At 31.8% G+C, this 16,647-nt stretch overlaps 3 protein-coding genes across 9 annotated transcripts; 1 reads left to right on the forward strand and 2 right to left on the reverse strand.

Annotated features, from left to right (window-relative positions):
• Positions 1–456: 456 nt before the first annotated feature.
• Positions 457–1,374, reverse strand: LOC137824263 (uncharacterized). The gene is made up of 2 exons (XM_068629822.1): positions 934–1,374; positions 457–801 (listed from the first exon to the last, which is right to left on the reverse strand). The coding sequence occupies exons 1-2, from the start codon at positions 1,337–1,339 to the stop codon at positions 596–598; spliced, it is 612 nt and encodes a 203-aa protein (XP_068485923.1). The 5' UTR covers positions 1,340–1,374; the 3' UTR covers positions 457–595.
• A 591-nt stretch (positions 1,375–1,965) lies between these two features.
• Positions 1,966–6,708, reverse strand: LOC137824264 (uncharacterized). 3 transcript variants are annotated; one of them, XM_068629823.1, is made up of 5 exons: positions 6,215–6,708; positions 4,705–5,552; positions 3,534–3,919; positions 2,584–2,653; positions 1,966–2,348 (listed from the first exon to the last, which is right to left on the reverse strand). In XM_068629823.1, exons 2-5 carry the CDS (start codon positions 5,415–5,417, stop codon positions 2,285–2,287), a joined length of 1,233 nt encoding a protein of 410 aa, XP_068485924.1. In that variant the 5' UTR covers positions 5,418–5,552; positions 6,215–6,708; the 3' UTR covers positions 1,966–2,284. The 3 variants fall into 3 exon arrangements, with proteins under 3 accessions (XP_068485924.1, XP_068485925.1, XP_068485926.1); XM_068629824.1 differs by having other exon boundaries at positions 4,705–5,515; positions 6,215–6,512; XM_068629825.1 differs by having other exon boundaries at positions 4,705–5,467; positions 6,215–6,507.
• A 3,908-nt stretch (positions 6,709–10,616) lies between these two features.
• LOC137823949 (cysteine protease ATG4-like) lies at positions 10,617–15,958 on the forward strand. 5 transcript variants are annotated; one of them, XM_068629324.1, is made up of 9 exons: positions 10,617–10,811; positions 11,701–12,230; positions 12,320–12,405; positions 12,546–12,596; positions 12,756–13,135; positions 14,112–14,250; positions 15,090–15,148; positions 15,244–15,314; positions 15,399–15,958. In XM_068629324.1, the coding sequence occupies exons 2-9, from the start codon at positions 11,762–11,764 to the stop codon at positions 15,611–15,613; spliced, it is 1,470 nt and encodes a 489-aa protein (XP_068485425.1). In that variant the 5' UTR covers positions 10,617–10,811; positions 11,701–11,761; the 3' UTR covers positions 15,614–15,958. The 5 variants fall into 5 exon arrangements, with proteins under 5 accessions (XP_068485425.1, XP_068485428.1, XP_068485426.1 ...); XM_068629325.1 differs by having other exon boundaries at positions 10,688–11,131; XM_068629326.1 differs by lacking the exon at positions 10,617–10,811 and having other exon boundaries at positions 11,739–11,879; positions 11,972–12,230.
• The last annotated feature ends 689 nt before the right edge of the window (positions 15,959–16,647 follow it).

Below are 16,647 nucleotides of genomic sequence, written 5' to 3' on the forward strand. Positions count from 1 at the left end.
ATATATTTAAACAAATATTATCTTAAATATTTGTGGTCAATTTTTTTTAGAAAAAACATCTTAAATATTTGAACTATTTACTGTTGTTTATAGTTTTTCCCAAGATGTAGAGAAGCCGGATTCTATTATGATTAGGTTATTCTATCACCACATGGACTATTTACTCATATATTTTATGTATTCGAAATCGCATGCTTTAGTATAAGTTATTTAATAAAAAAATTAATGCAAATACGAATATATTTTAATTATCCAAAATTGATAAAATTATTTTATAAATTTTTAAAATATTAAAAATAGTTAAAATCAAGCACATACTTTTGTTATCCTCATTTCTGAAATAAAAAAATATATACTATTTTTTAAAATTATTTTTTTACACCATATAAGTCACCGGTTACCCAAAAACTATATAAATCCTTATTTTTTTCAAAATTTAAAAATTCAAAAGGTCACTTGAATCATCTACAAAGAAAATTAGATATAAGTAGATAGAGATTATAACTATGAACATTTTTCCTTTTAATTTGCAAGAATCCCCACACCCACTTTGCAATGGCAATTTAAAACCATTATGTACACCAAAAATCAAACATTAAACATTCTCTAAACCCTTAGCTCCACATGTACATCTACTATGAGCACCAAGAGAAGCCACTTCTTCGGTACAAGAATCATCAAAGGCATGGTGACTAACCCACAAAACTGCATGCACCAAAACCAAAGGCACAGCACAAGCTAAAGTCACTGCAAGATGAATCCCAGCCTCAGTCAAAATCAACTGCACTATTGCTGCAAACACTAGCAAAGCCAAGACAAACTTTTTATCAATGCTTCTGTGAAGGAAAACTGATTTGGGGTATGCCCTTAGAAGTAAACAGTAAAGGACTGTCACATAGGTCATGATGACCAACAAAATCAATGACATCTTACGGTGAGGAATGAGGACAACGAAGAGAATGATCCACACAAAGAGTGTGTAGTATAAGCCAAGGTTCTCCAAGTTTCTGATGACACGAAGTGCTGCAGCTTCTGAAGTCAAGGGCATGTTGAAGGGCCAGTAAATTTTGAAATCAGTGTACAACTTCTCGTGATGCCCTTTTGGTTCATAAGTGTCCAAGGTGGATGATGAAGGTGAGGTGGTGGTGGAGGGTGTTCTTTGTGTAGTTCCAAAGTTTGCCATAAGATTTGAAGTGCACTTTGGAGGATCACAGAATGGCTCAGTTGAGATACCTCTTCTGTTGAACCACAAATTAGTGAAGTTTATTGCAAATGCACCACAGAAACTGGAAGGGTAGAAGTGTGATGGGTACATGTTGTGCAATTGAATGAAATTCATATACGTATATAGAAGCTTAGATCTTGATTTTATTTTCTAGTCCAGGACAAGACAACATAAAGACTTGGAGAGTATCATCAAGGAAATTTCGTAAAGAAATGTACAATATTAGGAAGCTTCTTTGTTATTTCTAATGTTGCTGAGTTTAACTTTTTGTTCTTAATGTATGTTTAGACAAACAAACTTGGATTTAGTGATCATTAAACTTTGTTTTTACGTGTTCATGTGTGTCTGAAAATTATGCGGTTTCAGAATAAACATTTAAAAAAAAGAGAGAAAAAAAGGCTATACAAGCATTTACACTAAAGAAAAAAGTATAAGATTTGTCAAAAATTATTTCCAAAATAAATTGATCGAAACACATTTAATAATTCTGATTTAATCACCTAGTCAATACTTATTGAAATAATATTAAAACGGGTTTCTTATTTTTATCTATATTAGACTGAGGGCTAAACATGAAATGGTGTGCTAAAAAAGGTGTTCAAATTATGGTTCATATTTAGTTCTTTCTAAAATCATATTTAGGAAACCCACACTGAAAACACAGAGGGAGGGAGATTCAGCCCTTAACTTTGAGAAAGTTATGGCAAAATTTTAGACTGAATTCTGAGATCATCTTCAAATTGATCGCATAAAGAACACGCTGTCTGGAATAAATAATGGAAACAAGTACATCCTTTTGGTCACACCCCTATCTAGTTTTGACTATGATGTGCAATGTTACAACATGCAAAACAATACAACAAAAATGAGAAGTTTTGAGAACCATAAGAAGTTCAAGTCAAATTTAATACTGAAGAAAGCCTACAACTAAGTGCCTTCATTCAAAAACCAAATATTCGAACTTGGCTAGCTTCATCTGAATTCAATATCTAATTACTAAATATGATCCCTATCAATGGTACATACAAAATAAGAACAAGCTTCTAAAGGGGTCAATAATCAATTTTGACGAAACTTAGGCCACACTGTAATGACTCCTGGTCTCATCTCCTCAAAACGGTACCTGCAGCAAACAAATGAAACAAAATGAAATAAGAATCAAAGCAAACCTTATTGCTAGAGAAATACAATGGTATCTCATGCACTAGGCTACACTTTTATTTACTTGTTTTCAATGTTCTTAAACGCAGGTAAGATGATGACAAGTGATGAAACCCTAATCACTACTTAGGGTAAATGATTAACACCCTCATCAAGAAGGAAGCATAGATAACATACTGCATTAGGAGATGTCCTACCTGTTTTCATTGAGGAAGCTTCTGACAGCTGCAGGAAGGGAGGCCTGTCCTCGGCTGTGATTACCAACACCTGTAAAATGAAAACACAATTAAGGTCGTCCTTAATGCTCATTGTTGGTTCCAAGCAAGAACACAGGTTTGCTAAATGAATAATTACAATCCTAATTTTGTATTCTAGAAAAATGATAAATTTTCAATAAATAAACAGATGCATTGAATGGTGCCAGGGAAGCAACAAGTATCATAACTAGAGATTTGGCGAAAAAGTTGGAAAAGAATAACAAAGGAGAATTTCTTTGGATAAAATCTTCCTTTTCTATAATTTTTCCAAATAGATAACAAGTAAAAGAGAATTATCAGCAGAAACAAGTCACGACTTAGTGACAATAAGATTAGCTGCATGCAAAATGATGATTAGTATTTTCACCTTTAAATTTGTTAGAATTACATGATTAATTTATATGGAAAAGAAATAAATTACTAATCTTAACAGATGATTGCATCATTCCATGAATAAGAGAAGTCTTAAAAGTGATAAAATGTCAGATTAGACTGGATTTTTAAAACATATAGAAGTAAGGTGATCACTTGGAGAATATGGCATACTGACATTTCCAAACGTTATCAAGAACTTACAAGAGAATACCAAGTTGTCAAATCTTAGAAAAGAAATGATTGACCAACAAAAAAAAAGAGAACAAAAACAATGGATGTTTATTTATATGACTGATGAAAGGGATAGTTAGATTTTGAAGAATGTTTGCTTCAATCAAATGACAACTAACAGACACTAACAAAATGTAATTTTATGTCCTAATATACATGCAACAAAACTGTTGAAAGAGAATAAACAATATAGGAGATAGACACAGAGAAAATAGAATGCCAACCATGTTGGTTAAAGTTCATATTAACCTATGCATATCCATGGTCAAAAGAAGTCAACATACCTGTTATGACATGTAATGCTAATGATCTAAGCCGTAATGGTGCTTGTATATCCAATTTTTCAGTGTTGATAATAGTAGATTGTCCAAGCCCATTTTGTTTCAATCCATTTGAAGTGGCTGAACTCTTTGAGAAGCCTTGGATTTCAATTTTGTAGAGATGTTCTTGCAATGCTTGAATAGCTTCAGTTGCATGAAGACCATGCAAATCAAGTCTCCAGATATCATTTTCATTATTCCTGATACTTAAAATTTTTCTGGCTGCATCAGAATTAAGTCCCTCAGCAGTATGCCATTCCCCTCGAGCTTTCACTGAATGATGTTGAGCAGACAAATGATCACCTCTTAGAAAAGCAAAAGAGGCTGCTCTAGAATGTCGTGATGCTGACCTGTTTCATTAAAAAAGTATGAAGTCTAAAGTCAGAGTGATGATATGAATACAGAAATGTGACCTTTTCAATATAACAACCATTGTAAAATTCTCAAATGGTTTCATCTCGAATTATGGACAAGGATGAAAACCCTGTGATTGAAAGTGATATAAATGAAATTTTTTGAAGAGGAAATATATAATAGCATGGATTTAGACCCTTCAATTCTAAAATAACGTGCAAAACTAGAAATTCTATCACATAAATCAGTATTTATCTCTTTCTCAAAAATTTGTTGCAAATCAATCTAAAACCATATTACTATTTACTGTTATAAAGAAAACAGTAGGCCACACCATGGAAGTTAACTCATTACGCAATGATGTTTTCATTGTAAATGATTAAGGTTAAAGTGACCTGTTAATTCATTACTTAGTAGTAGTTTGGCTTGTGAGACAAAAGACTTTACAAGTATATCAGATAACAATACAGGAATTTGTTCAAGTTATCAACTAAATTACAATGTGTTTGATTTGGAGACTTCTTGATAAGGACAAAGTAAGTCAAGCATTGAACAATATGTTTTACTGCACGTAGATCCCATCTTCACTAATGCGTTTCACTATGTCATATTAGAAATAGACAACAGAAGAAAAAACATAGATTCATACATAAATAAGTATATATTACATGAGGGGGGAAGAGGCTGATAAGTAAATAACCATACAAAAGAAACAAGTAAAAACAAGTAAGACATAACAACTAACACCATTTCCAGAAAGAATACATGTTATAATTCGTACCTCATTGTCCTTAATGCATCCTTTCGATTGCTAACGTAAATATCATCATCCTCCCATTCAGGCTCTACAGGAACAGAATTCAAGAGGTTTTGAACTGAGGAAGCATTTCTATCCTCCAAGTCTTTATCATTGTCTTGGTGATTATGAAAGGGAATACCATCCTTGACCTTTTCCAAAGTAAGACTTTCATTCGTTTTATTCTTACAAGGGGTATCATCTGTAGTAGTCGATCTAGGATCGCATGATACTTTGTAGTGTTCAAAATTCACTGCAGATGCCATTGTTTCCAATAAAGCTGAGGCCTTATCAACATTGTTATTAACAGCAGCCAGGATATCATCTATCAAACTATGTTCAGCCCAAAGATTCTGCTCTCTAAGCTTTTTGATAGCTAAATTAACATCTTCCTGAGCAATAGCCGCACAATTTTTTACATCTGAATCAGAACCTGACACTGCCTTTTCGCTATTCAAACCATCTTTCAAGGGGGGGAAATTTTTAGTCGGAAGAAGTACTGAAGAGAAAGGCTTTGCTGGAACATGATTCTTCTTGACTATAGGAGCAGAAGTGCCTATAGCTGGGAAATGATCTTTGCCATCTCCAGATTCAAGATTGTTGTTCTTTCTCTGCTTGAGAGCAAAAGCTGTCCAACCAGAGGATTGACCCTTAGCCCGTGACATATTCTTAATGGAAGATTGGGCTGGAGCAGTCATCTAGGTTTTACACCATAATTGGGTCTCGAATCACTTTACAATATCTCTGTCTGAAGAATTATGCAGATATAGAACTCAGAAAGCCACGATGTCAAGATCTTGCTTGCAAAATGTCCAAGTCAATAAATGTAAGCACTACAGCACCATACCATGCATCAGTTTGTTAAATAATCACGCTATTATATACAGATGAAAACATGATATGATAAATATTTGATTTCATATGGTTCAATTTAAAATTATGGTGCGTTAGCTTATTTGCATTTTAAGTTGTGCTAAGAGAAACATCTCTATAAGTGTTTAAAGAAAAAGAAATCAGATGGTAAGATGAATTTGGCTAATCCTGTAAGTTCAAAATCAACTTATGCCCCTTCATTTTTTAACATGATAGATCATAGAACTTCTGTAAAAGTTAATTAAGTGAATTCATTTTAATTTGGGGAAGAAACTCAATTCATTCTTCATTTTTATTTTCTTCTCTTGTAAATTGTCACAGAGAAGTTTATACAAGAGAACCTTAAACTTATATTATGACATAACTACTTGCGCAAGTATTTGGAATATCTTATAAAAACAGCTTAATTAACTTATTCCAATATAAAGAACAGCTTGAAATAACTTGCTCCTCTTTCATTATAAAAACAACTTATATACAAGCTTACATGATAACAACTTATTTATCCAAGCACACCCTTAATCACATAAAACACCATCATACATCGTCCCCAACAAACCAAATATAAAAACACAATAAAAAAAAAATCCAGCTAAAGAAGAAAACCCAGATGAAAGCTAACCTTTTTTATCTTTTCAGATGAAAATTTCAGGAGAAAGAAAGTAGCTTGAATGTTATCTGTGACTCAGAAAGCGTAGCCAAGGAATGAATCTATCGAAGGGTTGAAAAAGCGACGGATCCACAAAGTCAAACACTTGTCGGTGGGAAAAAATTACGAAGGAACAGTGCTGCAGTGATTTGCACCTGTTATCCATAAATCTTCTGTATAGATATTGCAAAGAGAGGAAGAACAAAACTTTGGGAGTTTTCTGGCGTTTCTTCCCAAATGGTCTCTCAGAGGCCACAAATAGATTCTAGAGAGAGAAAAGAAACACGCGCACGCGAATAAAGAAATACTTGACAGCCGCCGCGCCGTCACCGTTACCGTCACAGAATCAATAACGCCCGTCAAAGAATCGATAACGCCCGTCAAAGAATCAATACGCGAAGTGCAATCATTACTTGGGAATTTACGAAATTCGGCTCCTTGATTCCGGTATCTATTATCGTTTCTCCGACAATTGACAAAATAAATTGAGTTTTAATTCTTTTACGGATTTTTTTATTTTATAATTAATTCTAAATATAGTTAAATACGTATTGTAAATTTGAATTTTAAAAACATAATTTATATTATATGGTTTACAAATTAAGTTATTAATACTATTTAATCTATACTATATATATTTATACCTATAAAGAGATTTTTTCTCTTTAACTAATCTTTTGATATATATGAATTTTATCTTTATATTCATATTTATTTTATTGTTTTATTTTGATATTTTAATAATTTTATTATTCTTTAAGAATTTAATAAATAATCAATTATTTTTATAATTAACTAAAAACTTCTTTTTTATTTTTTATTTTTAAAATTAATATTTTATTATTTTGTAAAAAGTAGTTACTAATTTTAAATTTTGAATATCATACAGTTTATTAAATATTTTGTACGAGCATTTAATAAATAATTAATTATTTTTATAATTAATTAAAAAGTTTCATATATAATAATAGATTAAAAAATTATTTATTTAATTTAACTTTATTATTTTTATAAATTACCAATCTTATATCAGAATCAATCATTATCAAATTTAATTAGTTTGGATAAGATACAATTGAGTTTAAGGTCTAAATTAATGTAATGGTTTCGATTTTGGTTAATTAAGTTTGTCTAAATCAATTAATACTTAAATTGTATTAAATATTTTTTTGCAAAACTAAAATTTATAATAAATGAAGTGTTTTTCTTAAATATATAATTTATATTATAAATTTACAATAAATAATTTATTTGTATTACAAGAAGGAATAACCTACAATTTTACCAATGAATACTAATGCAAAGTTTGTCATGATGAAAAAAATAATAATAATTATACTTGTACTAATTATATATATGAAAGAGTGTCCTCAAAATTCATCTTTATTTTGTCATTTCGGTTCCTTCTTTTCTTTGTCTACTCCTTCTCTCGGTCACTCATGTTTCTAGAACTACCTTCCGGTTTTTCGGTATGAGATGGGGTACCTGCAAGAATTCTCCAAAATTTAAGTCAGTATTAGTATTAATCATTCATCGGAAAAACTAAACTATTGAACTAAACACTCTATCTATTTATACTACTTGTTAATGTGTCTATTGGCCTGTCACATCACATTAATCATTTTGCTCATGCTTATTAATTGATTTTAAATACTTAATTAACTTTATTTATCTTCCATACATGTCTTTTATTGATATTGACACATGTATGCTTTTTCACCTAATATTTTCATTAATATTTTTCCTCGTCCTTTACTTCTTTCGACCTCTCTACTTTTCGGCATTTTGACATCTTTGTTCCAGCATGACCAGTTCAATAACTATTCAAGATTGACTAAAAATTAAAGGAATCTTTTTATTGATTAACAATAACTATTTTTTTAAATTGAATCCTTCGAGTATTTTTTTTTTAAAAAATAGTTATTAGCAAACAATTTTCATTTTGACTTTAATTACATTTCTTACTACGACAATTGACCATAGATGTTTTTATCATATTAGGATTATGTGAAACTGGTTAAATTTACAACACTTTAGACCAATTAAAGTTTAGTTCTAGTAAGTATATTGGATTTTATTGATGTTTTAATCATTTTTCTCTCTTTTTTATATGTGTTGGTTAAGAAGGAATGTTGTCCATGTGAGATTGAGTTTTTAGAAGTTGGTCTGATGGGTTGAGTTATTCGAAGGGATTCTCAATAAATTATTGGATAAAAGTATGCTTCAATATAGGTAAAAGAATTTAATGCTACTTTTTTTATAAAAAAAAATTGATGGTTGTTTTGAATATATAAATGGTATTACATTTGATATTGTAGGATTTGTATGATGAAGTGGTGATTTGGTATGCCTATATGGTTAGTTTTGTGGATGATTTGGAAGTAGCAGAAAGTTTAGAAATGTTAGAAAACATTGTGTAATATCAGTTTAGGATGCTCTCAAGTAATCTTTTGTTATTAAGGTAAAACTCAATTTGTATGCATAAATTGTATTGACCTCCTTTTGTTACTTAAGAGGTTAGGTGTTTAACTCAAGCGATGACTTGAAGCTTGAGTGAAAGAGTAGTTGGGACAATTCGCTCAAGACACTCAAACAAAATGTTTTATGGCTCAGACATTATTCTGAACCCTAAAGCATAATGTTAAGGCGGTGAATACATGTTGTGAATGTGTGGTACTACCTAACATATGGCTTGATGCTCAAGTGCTAAATGAGGTTAAAGCGCTTAAAAGACAATGAAGATGTTTTTGAAAGTTGTTGGATTTCTTCCAACGAGGTAGTATCGCTTAAGCATTGCTATGAAACTCAAGTGACAAAATGTTGGAGTGAAGAGATCCCTAGAAGGGAGATGTTTTTGAGTTGTATTTTGCTTAAAGAGCAAGAATAACATTTAAGTGAGAAAAATCCGTTCAAGTAAAATGTACAAAGTTATGACAATGTTATTGTATTTTAAATATGTTTTTATGCATCTAGTGACGATATGATGTATAAAAGGTAAGAATAATTACACATATACTCTAAAAAGGTCAATGGTGAGATGCGTAACATGATGTATGTATGTCATATGTCCTTTTTAGGTGATCCTTATAGGTAGTGGATATTAGATGAATCATTTATATGCATGTATATGTGTTAGTATATATGTATACAAGGTTTGACTCTACATGAGAGGTCACATGGTCCTTAATGAGTGATGTATGAATAATTGAGGTGATATTGTATCTTGGGTGATGATGATAAATACAAAATTCAAGAAAATATATGTGTTTTATTATGATCTAATCGTATTAACAAAAATATAAGATGTTGAGAAGACTAAATTTACAAAACAGTAATAATTCTAAAATTAGAATGGTTTACAAAGACCAAAGTTTTGTTTATTTGAACTTTCTATTTACAATTGTGTTAATTATCAACACTTAATTTTATTAACTATTTTTTTAAAATAATAAAATATTTTAAAATAATGAAAAAGAAGAAAATTTCAAAAGAAAATTATAAGAAGTAAAAAAAAAAAAGTGTGTTGCGCAGTTAGTAGTGTCTAAAAAATATAAAATAATATAAAAGTAAAAATGTAAAACAGATTCATCATTTTAAAGAAAGATTTCATTCTATATATCTAAAAAAATCCAAGAGAAAATTATTCTAATCCCTTATTTTGAGTTTTAAATTTAAAAATGGTAATTAAAAAATCTGCAACTTTTGTAAACAGTATATATTATTATTCTCTTTAAATAGTAAAAGTACTTAGACTGGTTTCTTTCGAATATTATTTCTTTAATTTTTGTTATAAATATTGAATATTTATTTAAAACAAAATTTTATCCAAGATTTTTTTAAAAACAAAATATTTTTCAAAGTATTATATTGTTGTAATTTGAGTTTTAGTTATACAAAAGATAAACATTTATCCCATCAAATAGATTTTTGTTTTCCTTAAGAAAAGGTTAAGGATAAAGCTTAAAGCTTTCACGCATTCATTCTACATAACCATCTTTTACAATTATACATCATACAAGTTATCATGACATAAGAAAAATTTATTGTCTTCTTCTTAAGGAAGAATTACTCATCCTCCCAAAGAATCTCCATTTATTCCCACTCATTACTAATTAAATGATGATGTATCATTGATTAATATCTTAATTCAACTGGAGTATTGATTTTTGTGAAAGACAAACTTATTTAAATAAAAAAGGATTATAAATTATAAATTTCAAAATAAAATAAAATAAAAACAGAAAATTCATTTAGCAAAAAGATTAAAAAAAACAGAAAATTTATTGACCCTTGTTTTCCTTTTTAGCAAAATAAACTTAATTTTGTTTTGTAAATGTTGTTTGGTATAGTTTGAGACTTGTGTTGTTTTAATAATAGTGTGAGGAACATACCTAAAATTTATGAAAAAAAATAAAAATAAAAATAAAAGAAGAAACATACCTAAGAGCTTGAGAGAGAGAAAGAGGAAGTAGAGTCCCGAACCAAGTCTCGTAGCTGAGAGTTTAGGATCGGAATTCTGCCACCGTTTTTTATCATATCGCCGTCCTCGCTCACCAACAACCTTAAATTTGTGAGTTACCTATTCCCTCTGTTTTTTGTACCTTGTTTTCTTCGAATTCCCATTGGACACAAATTAAAAAAAAATCTATTTTTTATCCCACAGATTCGTTTTTTTCTTGGTACAACTGCTTTAGTTTCTTCCCTGAGCCTTTGATTGAATGCCCTGAAACCCATTCGAATTGGGTCTCTCAGCAAAATTCCATTCTGGGTTTTGTTTCGTGTTGTTTGGCTTGGCTTTATACATTTTTCTCGTCGGAATCTACGTGGTTGATGCATAGTTTCGTATGAATTATCCAATATATGTGAAGCTCTGGGGAAACTTCAGCATGTGTAATGATATTATTTATTCTTGGCTTCGATTTCTTGTTTGTGTGATTTTCTCTCTCTCTCTCTTGTATTTAAGATGGTTATGTGGATTTGGGGCACTTAACTTTACATCAAAATTTCTTCTTCTTATTATTTTGATTAGGGGAATGAAGAAGTCGTGGATAGATATTTGTGGTGCTTGGTAGAGGGCACCATAGGTTATTATTCTTATTATTGTTGTCTGTTTTCTTTCTTGATTCCTTGCTTTGATTCTTTCTAGCTTTCTTTCTTTATTCATCGACTGGAATACATTTCTTCTTATCTACTAATGGAAATAAAGCTTTATTTGCATCACTTTAACCATTTGACCCAACCTGTATCGGCTGTTCCTCAATCATCCCTTTGTGAAATTGTAGAAGTCTGAAATGCAGATTATCATGTCTTTGTTGGCTAGCTACGGAATGTCTTAGCTTAAGAAAAAACTGTTTTTCTTTTTATGTTTTTTGGTGTATCTTTCAAGTTTTGTCAGCGCATAGTAATGAGCATGTGTTTTTACGGCTTCTTTATTTCATTATTTACCTTTCTACTGGCAGATATTGGCACAAACTTGGTTTGCTTCTATGAGCCAATTCTCGTATTTTCTTCAGCTTCATAATGGTATTGAAGAGTTTATGTGAAAGGATTGTTGCTTCGAAATGTACTTCTAAAAGCTCAACCGAGACTGTAGATTGTACTCAGGTGCCTGCTTATTTAAAAGCAGGGTCTAGTGACAGTAAGTTTCCCAAGGTTTCCTTATGGTCAAGCATCTTTACATCTGGTTTTTCAGTGGCTGAATCATTTAGTGAATCATCGGCTTCTGAAAAGAAAGCAGTTCATTCTCGAAGTAGTGGGTGGGCAGCTGCTGTGAGGAAAGTTGTAACCAGTGGTTCAATGAGGAGATTTCATGAGCGTGTACTAGGATCAAGCAGGACTGACATTTCAAGTTCTGACGGTGATATATGGCTTCTAGGTGTCTGTCATAAGATTTCACAGCAAGAATCATCTGGAGGTGTAGATACTAGTAATGGATTGGCATCGTTTGAGCAAGATTTTTCCTCAAAAATCCTAGTTACGTACCGGAAAGGTCTGATGAATATGTGCTACTTTTATTTTCTGGAACATATTTAGATAATAGATATTAGACTAACAAATTTTAATATGCATACTCTATAGGCTTTGATGCTATTGGAGATTCAAAGTATACTAGTGATGTTAATTGGGGCTGTATGCTTCGAAGCAGTCAGATGCTTGTTGCTCAGGTATTATGCCTTCAATTTAATAATTGCTTTTGACATTAGAATTGTAATACGGTACCTTCTTATAATCTCTGTCCTCTTTCGTCCTGTTTTTGTTCTATTTCAAAATGAAGCAACTAATGTGGCTTTCTTGTGGTGTGCAGGCATTAGTTTTTCATAAATTAGGTAGATCGTGGAGAAAAACTGTTGATAAGGTCAGGTGATTGATATGCAATGTTTTGTTTCAGTAATTGAGACTTTTTTTTCTCCTCTATCCTTCTTTTGTTTATCTTTTTGCATGTCTTGTTTTTCCTTGAGATATATTGCCCTTGGGTTGACTCATTGTTGTATTTTTTTATTTCTTTAATTTGCAGCCAGTGGATAAAGAATATTTAAAAATCTTGCAACTTTTTGGTGATTCAGAGGCTTCTGCCTTTTCTATCCACAATCTTCTTCAAGCTGGTAAAGGTTATGGCCTTGCTGTTGGGTCATGGGTGGGACCATATGCCATGTGTCGCACATGGGAAGTTCTTGCCCGTATCCAGAGGGAGAAAAATGACCTTGGAGAACCACCACTTCCAATGGCTATTTATGTTGTTTCTGGAGATGAGGATGGGGAACGTGGTGGAGCACCGGTTTTCTGCATTGAAGATGCCTTCAAACACTGTTCTGAGTTTTCAAGGGGCCTAGCTGCTTGGACACCTCTACTTTTGTTGGTTCCTTTGGTTCTTGGACTTGATAAAGTCAATCCAAGGTGTGTTACACTCTCAAGGTTCATTGGTACCATTTAAGTGATTCACAATTGAGCCTAGTAGTATCATTGTATTTGTTTAATAGAAATGTTCTCTGCCTATTTGGTTTCTTTTACTAATAGGAGTAAATGACAATTCATAAAGAATGTTTACTTTATTTTAATTCTTAAATTGTTAAAGTCAAGAGTAAGCAGACTGAGTTATGTATATTTCACTGGAAAAATCTGGTTTTTAGAAGTTAGTAAGCAGACTGAATTATGTATTTTTTACTGAAGTATATACACACTGTTTCCCATTAACAAGGAGTCTCCCGCATTCAGAAATTCATAAAAAGTATCCAATGAATAACCACCCTCAAGCCCCGTACACATAAAGCATCATTCAACACACCATTCTGTTTACATAACTGACTACATAACTTTATAAAGATATAATACTACACAAAAATGACAAAAGTAATAATTTCAGATCCATAACTACCTAAAGATACAACTGCTGTGCAGCTTACTTAGTCTCAGTATACTTATCCCTTCTCTCAAATTTTGCAATGTCTATTGTAAATCAGATAAGGCAATTAAAAACATAATAAATTGCATAATATTTACTGTTGAGTATATGTCAAAATTGTGCAAAGCTACATTTCCTTTCCCTCAACCCTGTTGTTATACTATTGACTTACAATTGTTATGGACAAACTTGATCACTTAGATAGACTAGTAATTATTCATCACTAGCCCGGTGAAAACCATTGTTTGCTCAAACTTAAGCCATTTCGCACAGTGATGTAACTCAGATGATTATTGTCTCTGTCTTTCTAATGATTTAGTACCCAATAGAGATAATAATTAGGTGTAATAGGTGTTTGTAGTCTCATAATCATAGGTAATATATGCTATATGTTTGGGACATGAAGTTTTTAAAATTTCGATTTTTACTGTAATGCAATCACTGATAGTTGCATGTATAAGCTATTGTCAGGTATATTCCATTATTGCACTCGACTTTTAAATTTCCCCAAAGCCTCGGCATCATGGGTGGCAAACCAGGCGCATCAACATACATTATTGGTGTTCAGAGTGAAAAGGCATTCTACCTTGATCCACATGATGTTCAGTCGGTAAGAAAGTATAAAAATTATGCCTTTTGCACCTCATACTTTTGAGATTGTGAAAATTGTGTCCCATTTCTTATATATGAATTAACTTATTGAATGTATAATTTACAGGCACGCTATGCTCCATCTTGATTCCAAATCTGCTGTCAATTACTGAAAAAAAAACTAGTATCAAATGTTTTTGTGTATTGATATAATAAATGCTTTCTTTTCCACTAAAAAGATATTCTGATTTCTTAAGATGTGTCTTTTTTTCTAAATTTTTGTTGGCACTTCATCCTTGGCAATGACTACCACATACCATCATTTGGCTTTTAACTATATAGTAGAATTATCTGTGTATGCAAATACATGTATATAAGTTTAAAACAATGGTCTGCCTGAATGTTTTGCAGGATTAAAATCATGCATGATTTGTTAGTTATTGTGCCATATTGTGATTTTGAATTTGTTATCGGGTAGCCAACAATGGGATCTTGAACTTTTGGTTACAAATTGTTGACTATAATATAGGAAAAGGCTAGGAGAACTCAGTTAATGATGTAGGTATACCCATATTTGGAGTTTGGCAGAGCTTGAGACGGTTTTTGGTGTTTAGAGGAAATACGGCTATCTTTGCCGATCTTGAGTTTGAAACAATTATAAAAAATATCTGGTAATCACTAAAAGGAAAAAAAGTTTGCAAACAGATGGATCCATGATAACCTAGTTGTTGGGAGGAAATGAAATCCTATTTGTTTTTTTTTCCTGTTTAAGCATGACTTCAATCATACAGTGTTTAGGCTGTTATCGGGTTGTTGAAGCATTAATAGTTCACTAAGTACGTCTTAAATGGTTTTCAGGTAGTTAATATCAGTGGGGATACTCAGGAGCTTATTAGTACTTCATCGTACCATTGCAAGTAGGCTTTATATGAACATTGATTGATTTTATTTGATTCTGTTTACTACAATTCGTTCTTTCTGGATTGTCTAAGTTTCTCAAAACTTTTATCAGTGTTATGAGGCACATACCCCTGGATTCAATTGATCCATCCTTGGCTATTGGATTTTACTGCCGAGACAAAGGTTTGCTAGTTGCTTTGGCTATTTCTTGAGTTCAATAACTATGGCTAGTATGTAAGCTTTCTCTTCATCAATGGTGGTTGGCAGATGATTTTGATGATTTCTGCTCCCAAGCTTCCAAACTTGCAGAAGAATCAAATGGTGCACCATTATTCACTGTAGCTCAGTCTCGGAGTTTCTCAAAGCAAGTCTCTAGTAATGATGTGTCAGGTGACAACACTGGATTCGAAGAGGACATTTTCCTTGGCACCGACCACGATAACGATACAGGAGCCAATGAGGATGATTGGCAACTCTTATAAATGCAATTGCCAGACAGAGACTATGACACAGATTCAAAGTACTGCCTCAAAAAATTGTTGCTTGATTCTCACGGGCCTAATTGCCACTGCAGGTTGATTCCTGGCATGAGGCTCCCACTCTCCAAACATTGTTTAATAGTCCTGTAGAAAGTAATTTAAACTCATCATGATTCTTTGGCTTAAATCGTAATTTGCTCATTTGTTTATATAGCTAACTAGAATTTGTTGTACATTACAGCGGCTAGTTTGATCATATTTGTTGCCTTTTCCCTTTTATTGGCTACAAAAATGTAGTGGATAGTGCTGTGGGGCTACAAATAAATGGTAGAAAGTAGTTCATGTTGAGATGGAATGTTTTCTTTAAATAAACTATGGTTAAAGTTTTCTATTAGCTGTACTGCTGTGATGTTGCAATAACCAGTCATGTGATGATGAGTATGTGTTTGGTGAGACATTTAAGAATCTGTTTCACATTTATTAAGAAAACAAATGTGATTGGAGAAATTTGATGGATTTAAGCTTAACACATTCAACATTTTTACAATCACACCTTATGACATGTCAGTAATGCTGTCATCTTGCATGCTTTGTATTTGGATACTAAAGCCATTGCTAGTTAGCGTGTTGGAAATCACTTCCATGAATGCTCTCTCAATTTATGAACTATGTTAAAGGGATTTGAAATGATGATACAGTTATGAATCACCTTGGTTACATAGTTTGACTTTCAACCGTATCTAATGGTTAAATTATAGTAACTCAGAGCCTCTCTAGTGAACATAACAATGACAAAAATATCTGAATAATTTGATCAGGAAAATCAAAGTTAAAGTTTTCCTTTGAAATGTTTTGCCAGTGGCAGAAAATCTGCATAAGCGAATATATGCTGTCAGCATTTGTTGTAAAGTAATGCATCATGTGGTGATAAAGTAGAATCATATGTATACCTCTATTATATATCCAATGACTCAAATCTAGCTCAAGCCAGCTAATGAAACTTCTAGTAAGCAACGCCATATTCTGGAAAAAGGAAT

The sequence above is a fragment of the Phaseolus vulgaris genome, chromosome 8 (genome assembly GCF_000499845.2).
Source record: "Phaseolus vulgaris cultivar G19833 chromosome 8, P. vulgaris v2.0, whole genome shotgun sequence".
NCBI lineage: Eukaryota > Viridiplantae > Streptophyta > Magnoliopsida > Fabales > Fabaceae > Phaseolus > Phaseolus vulgaris.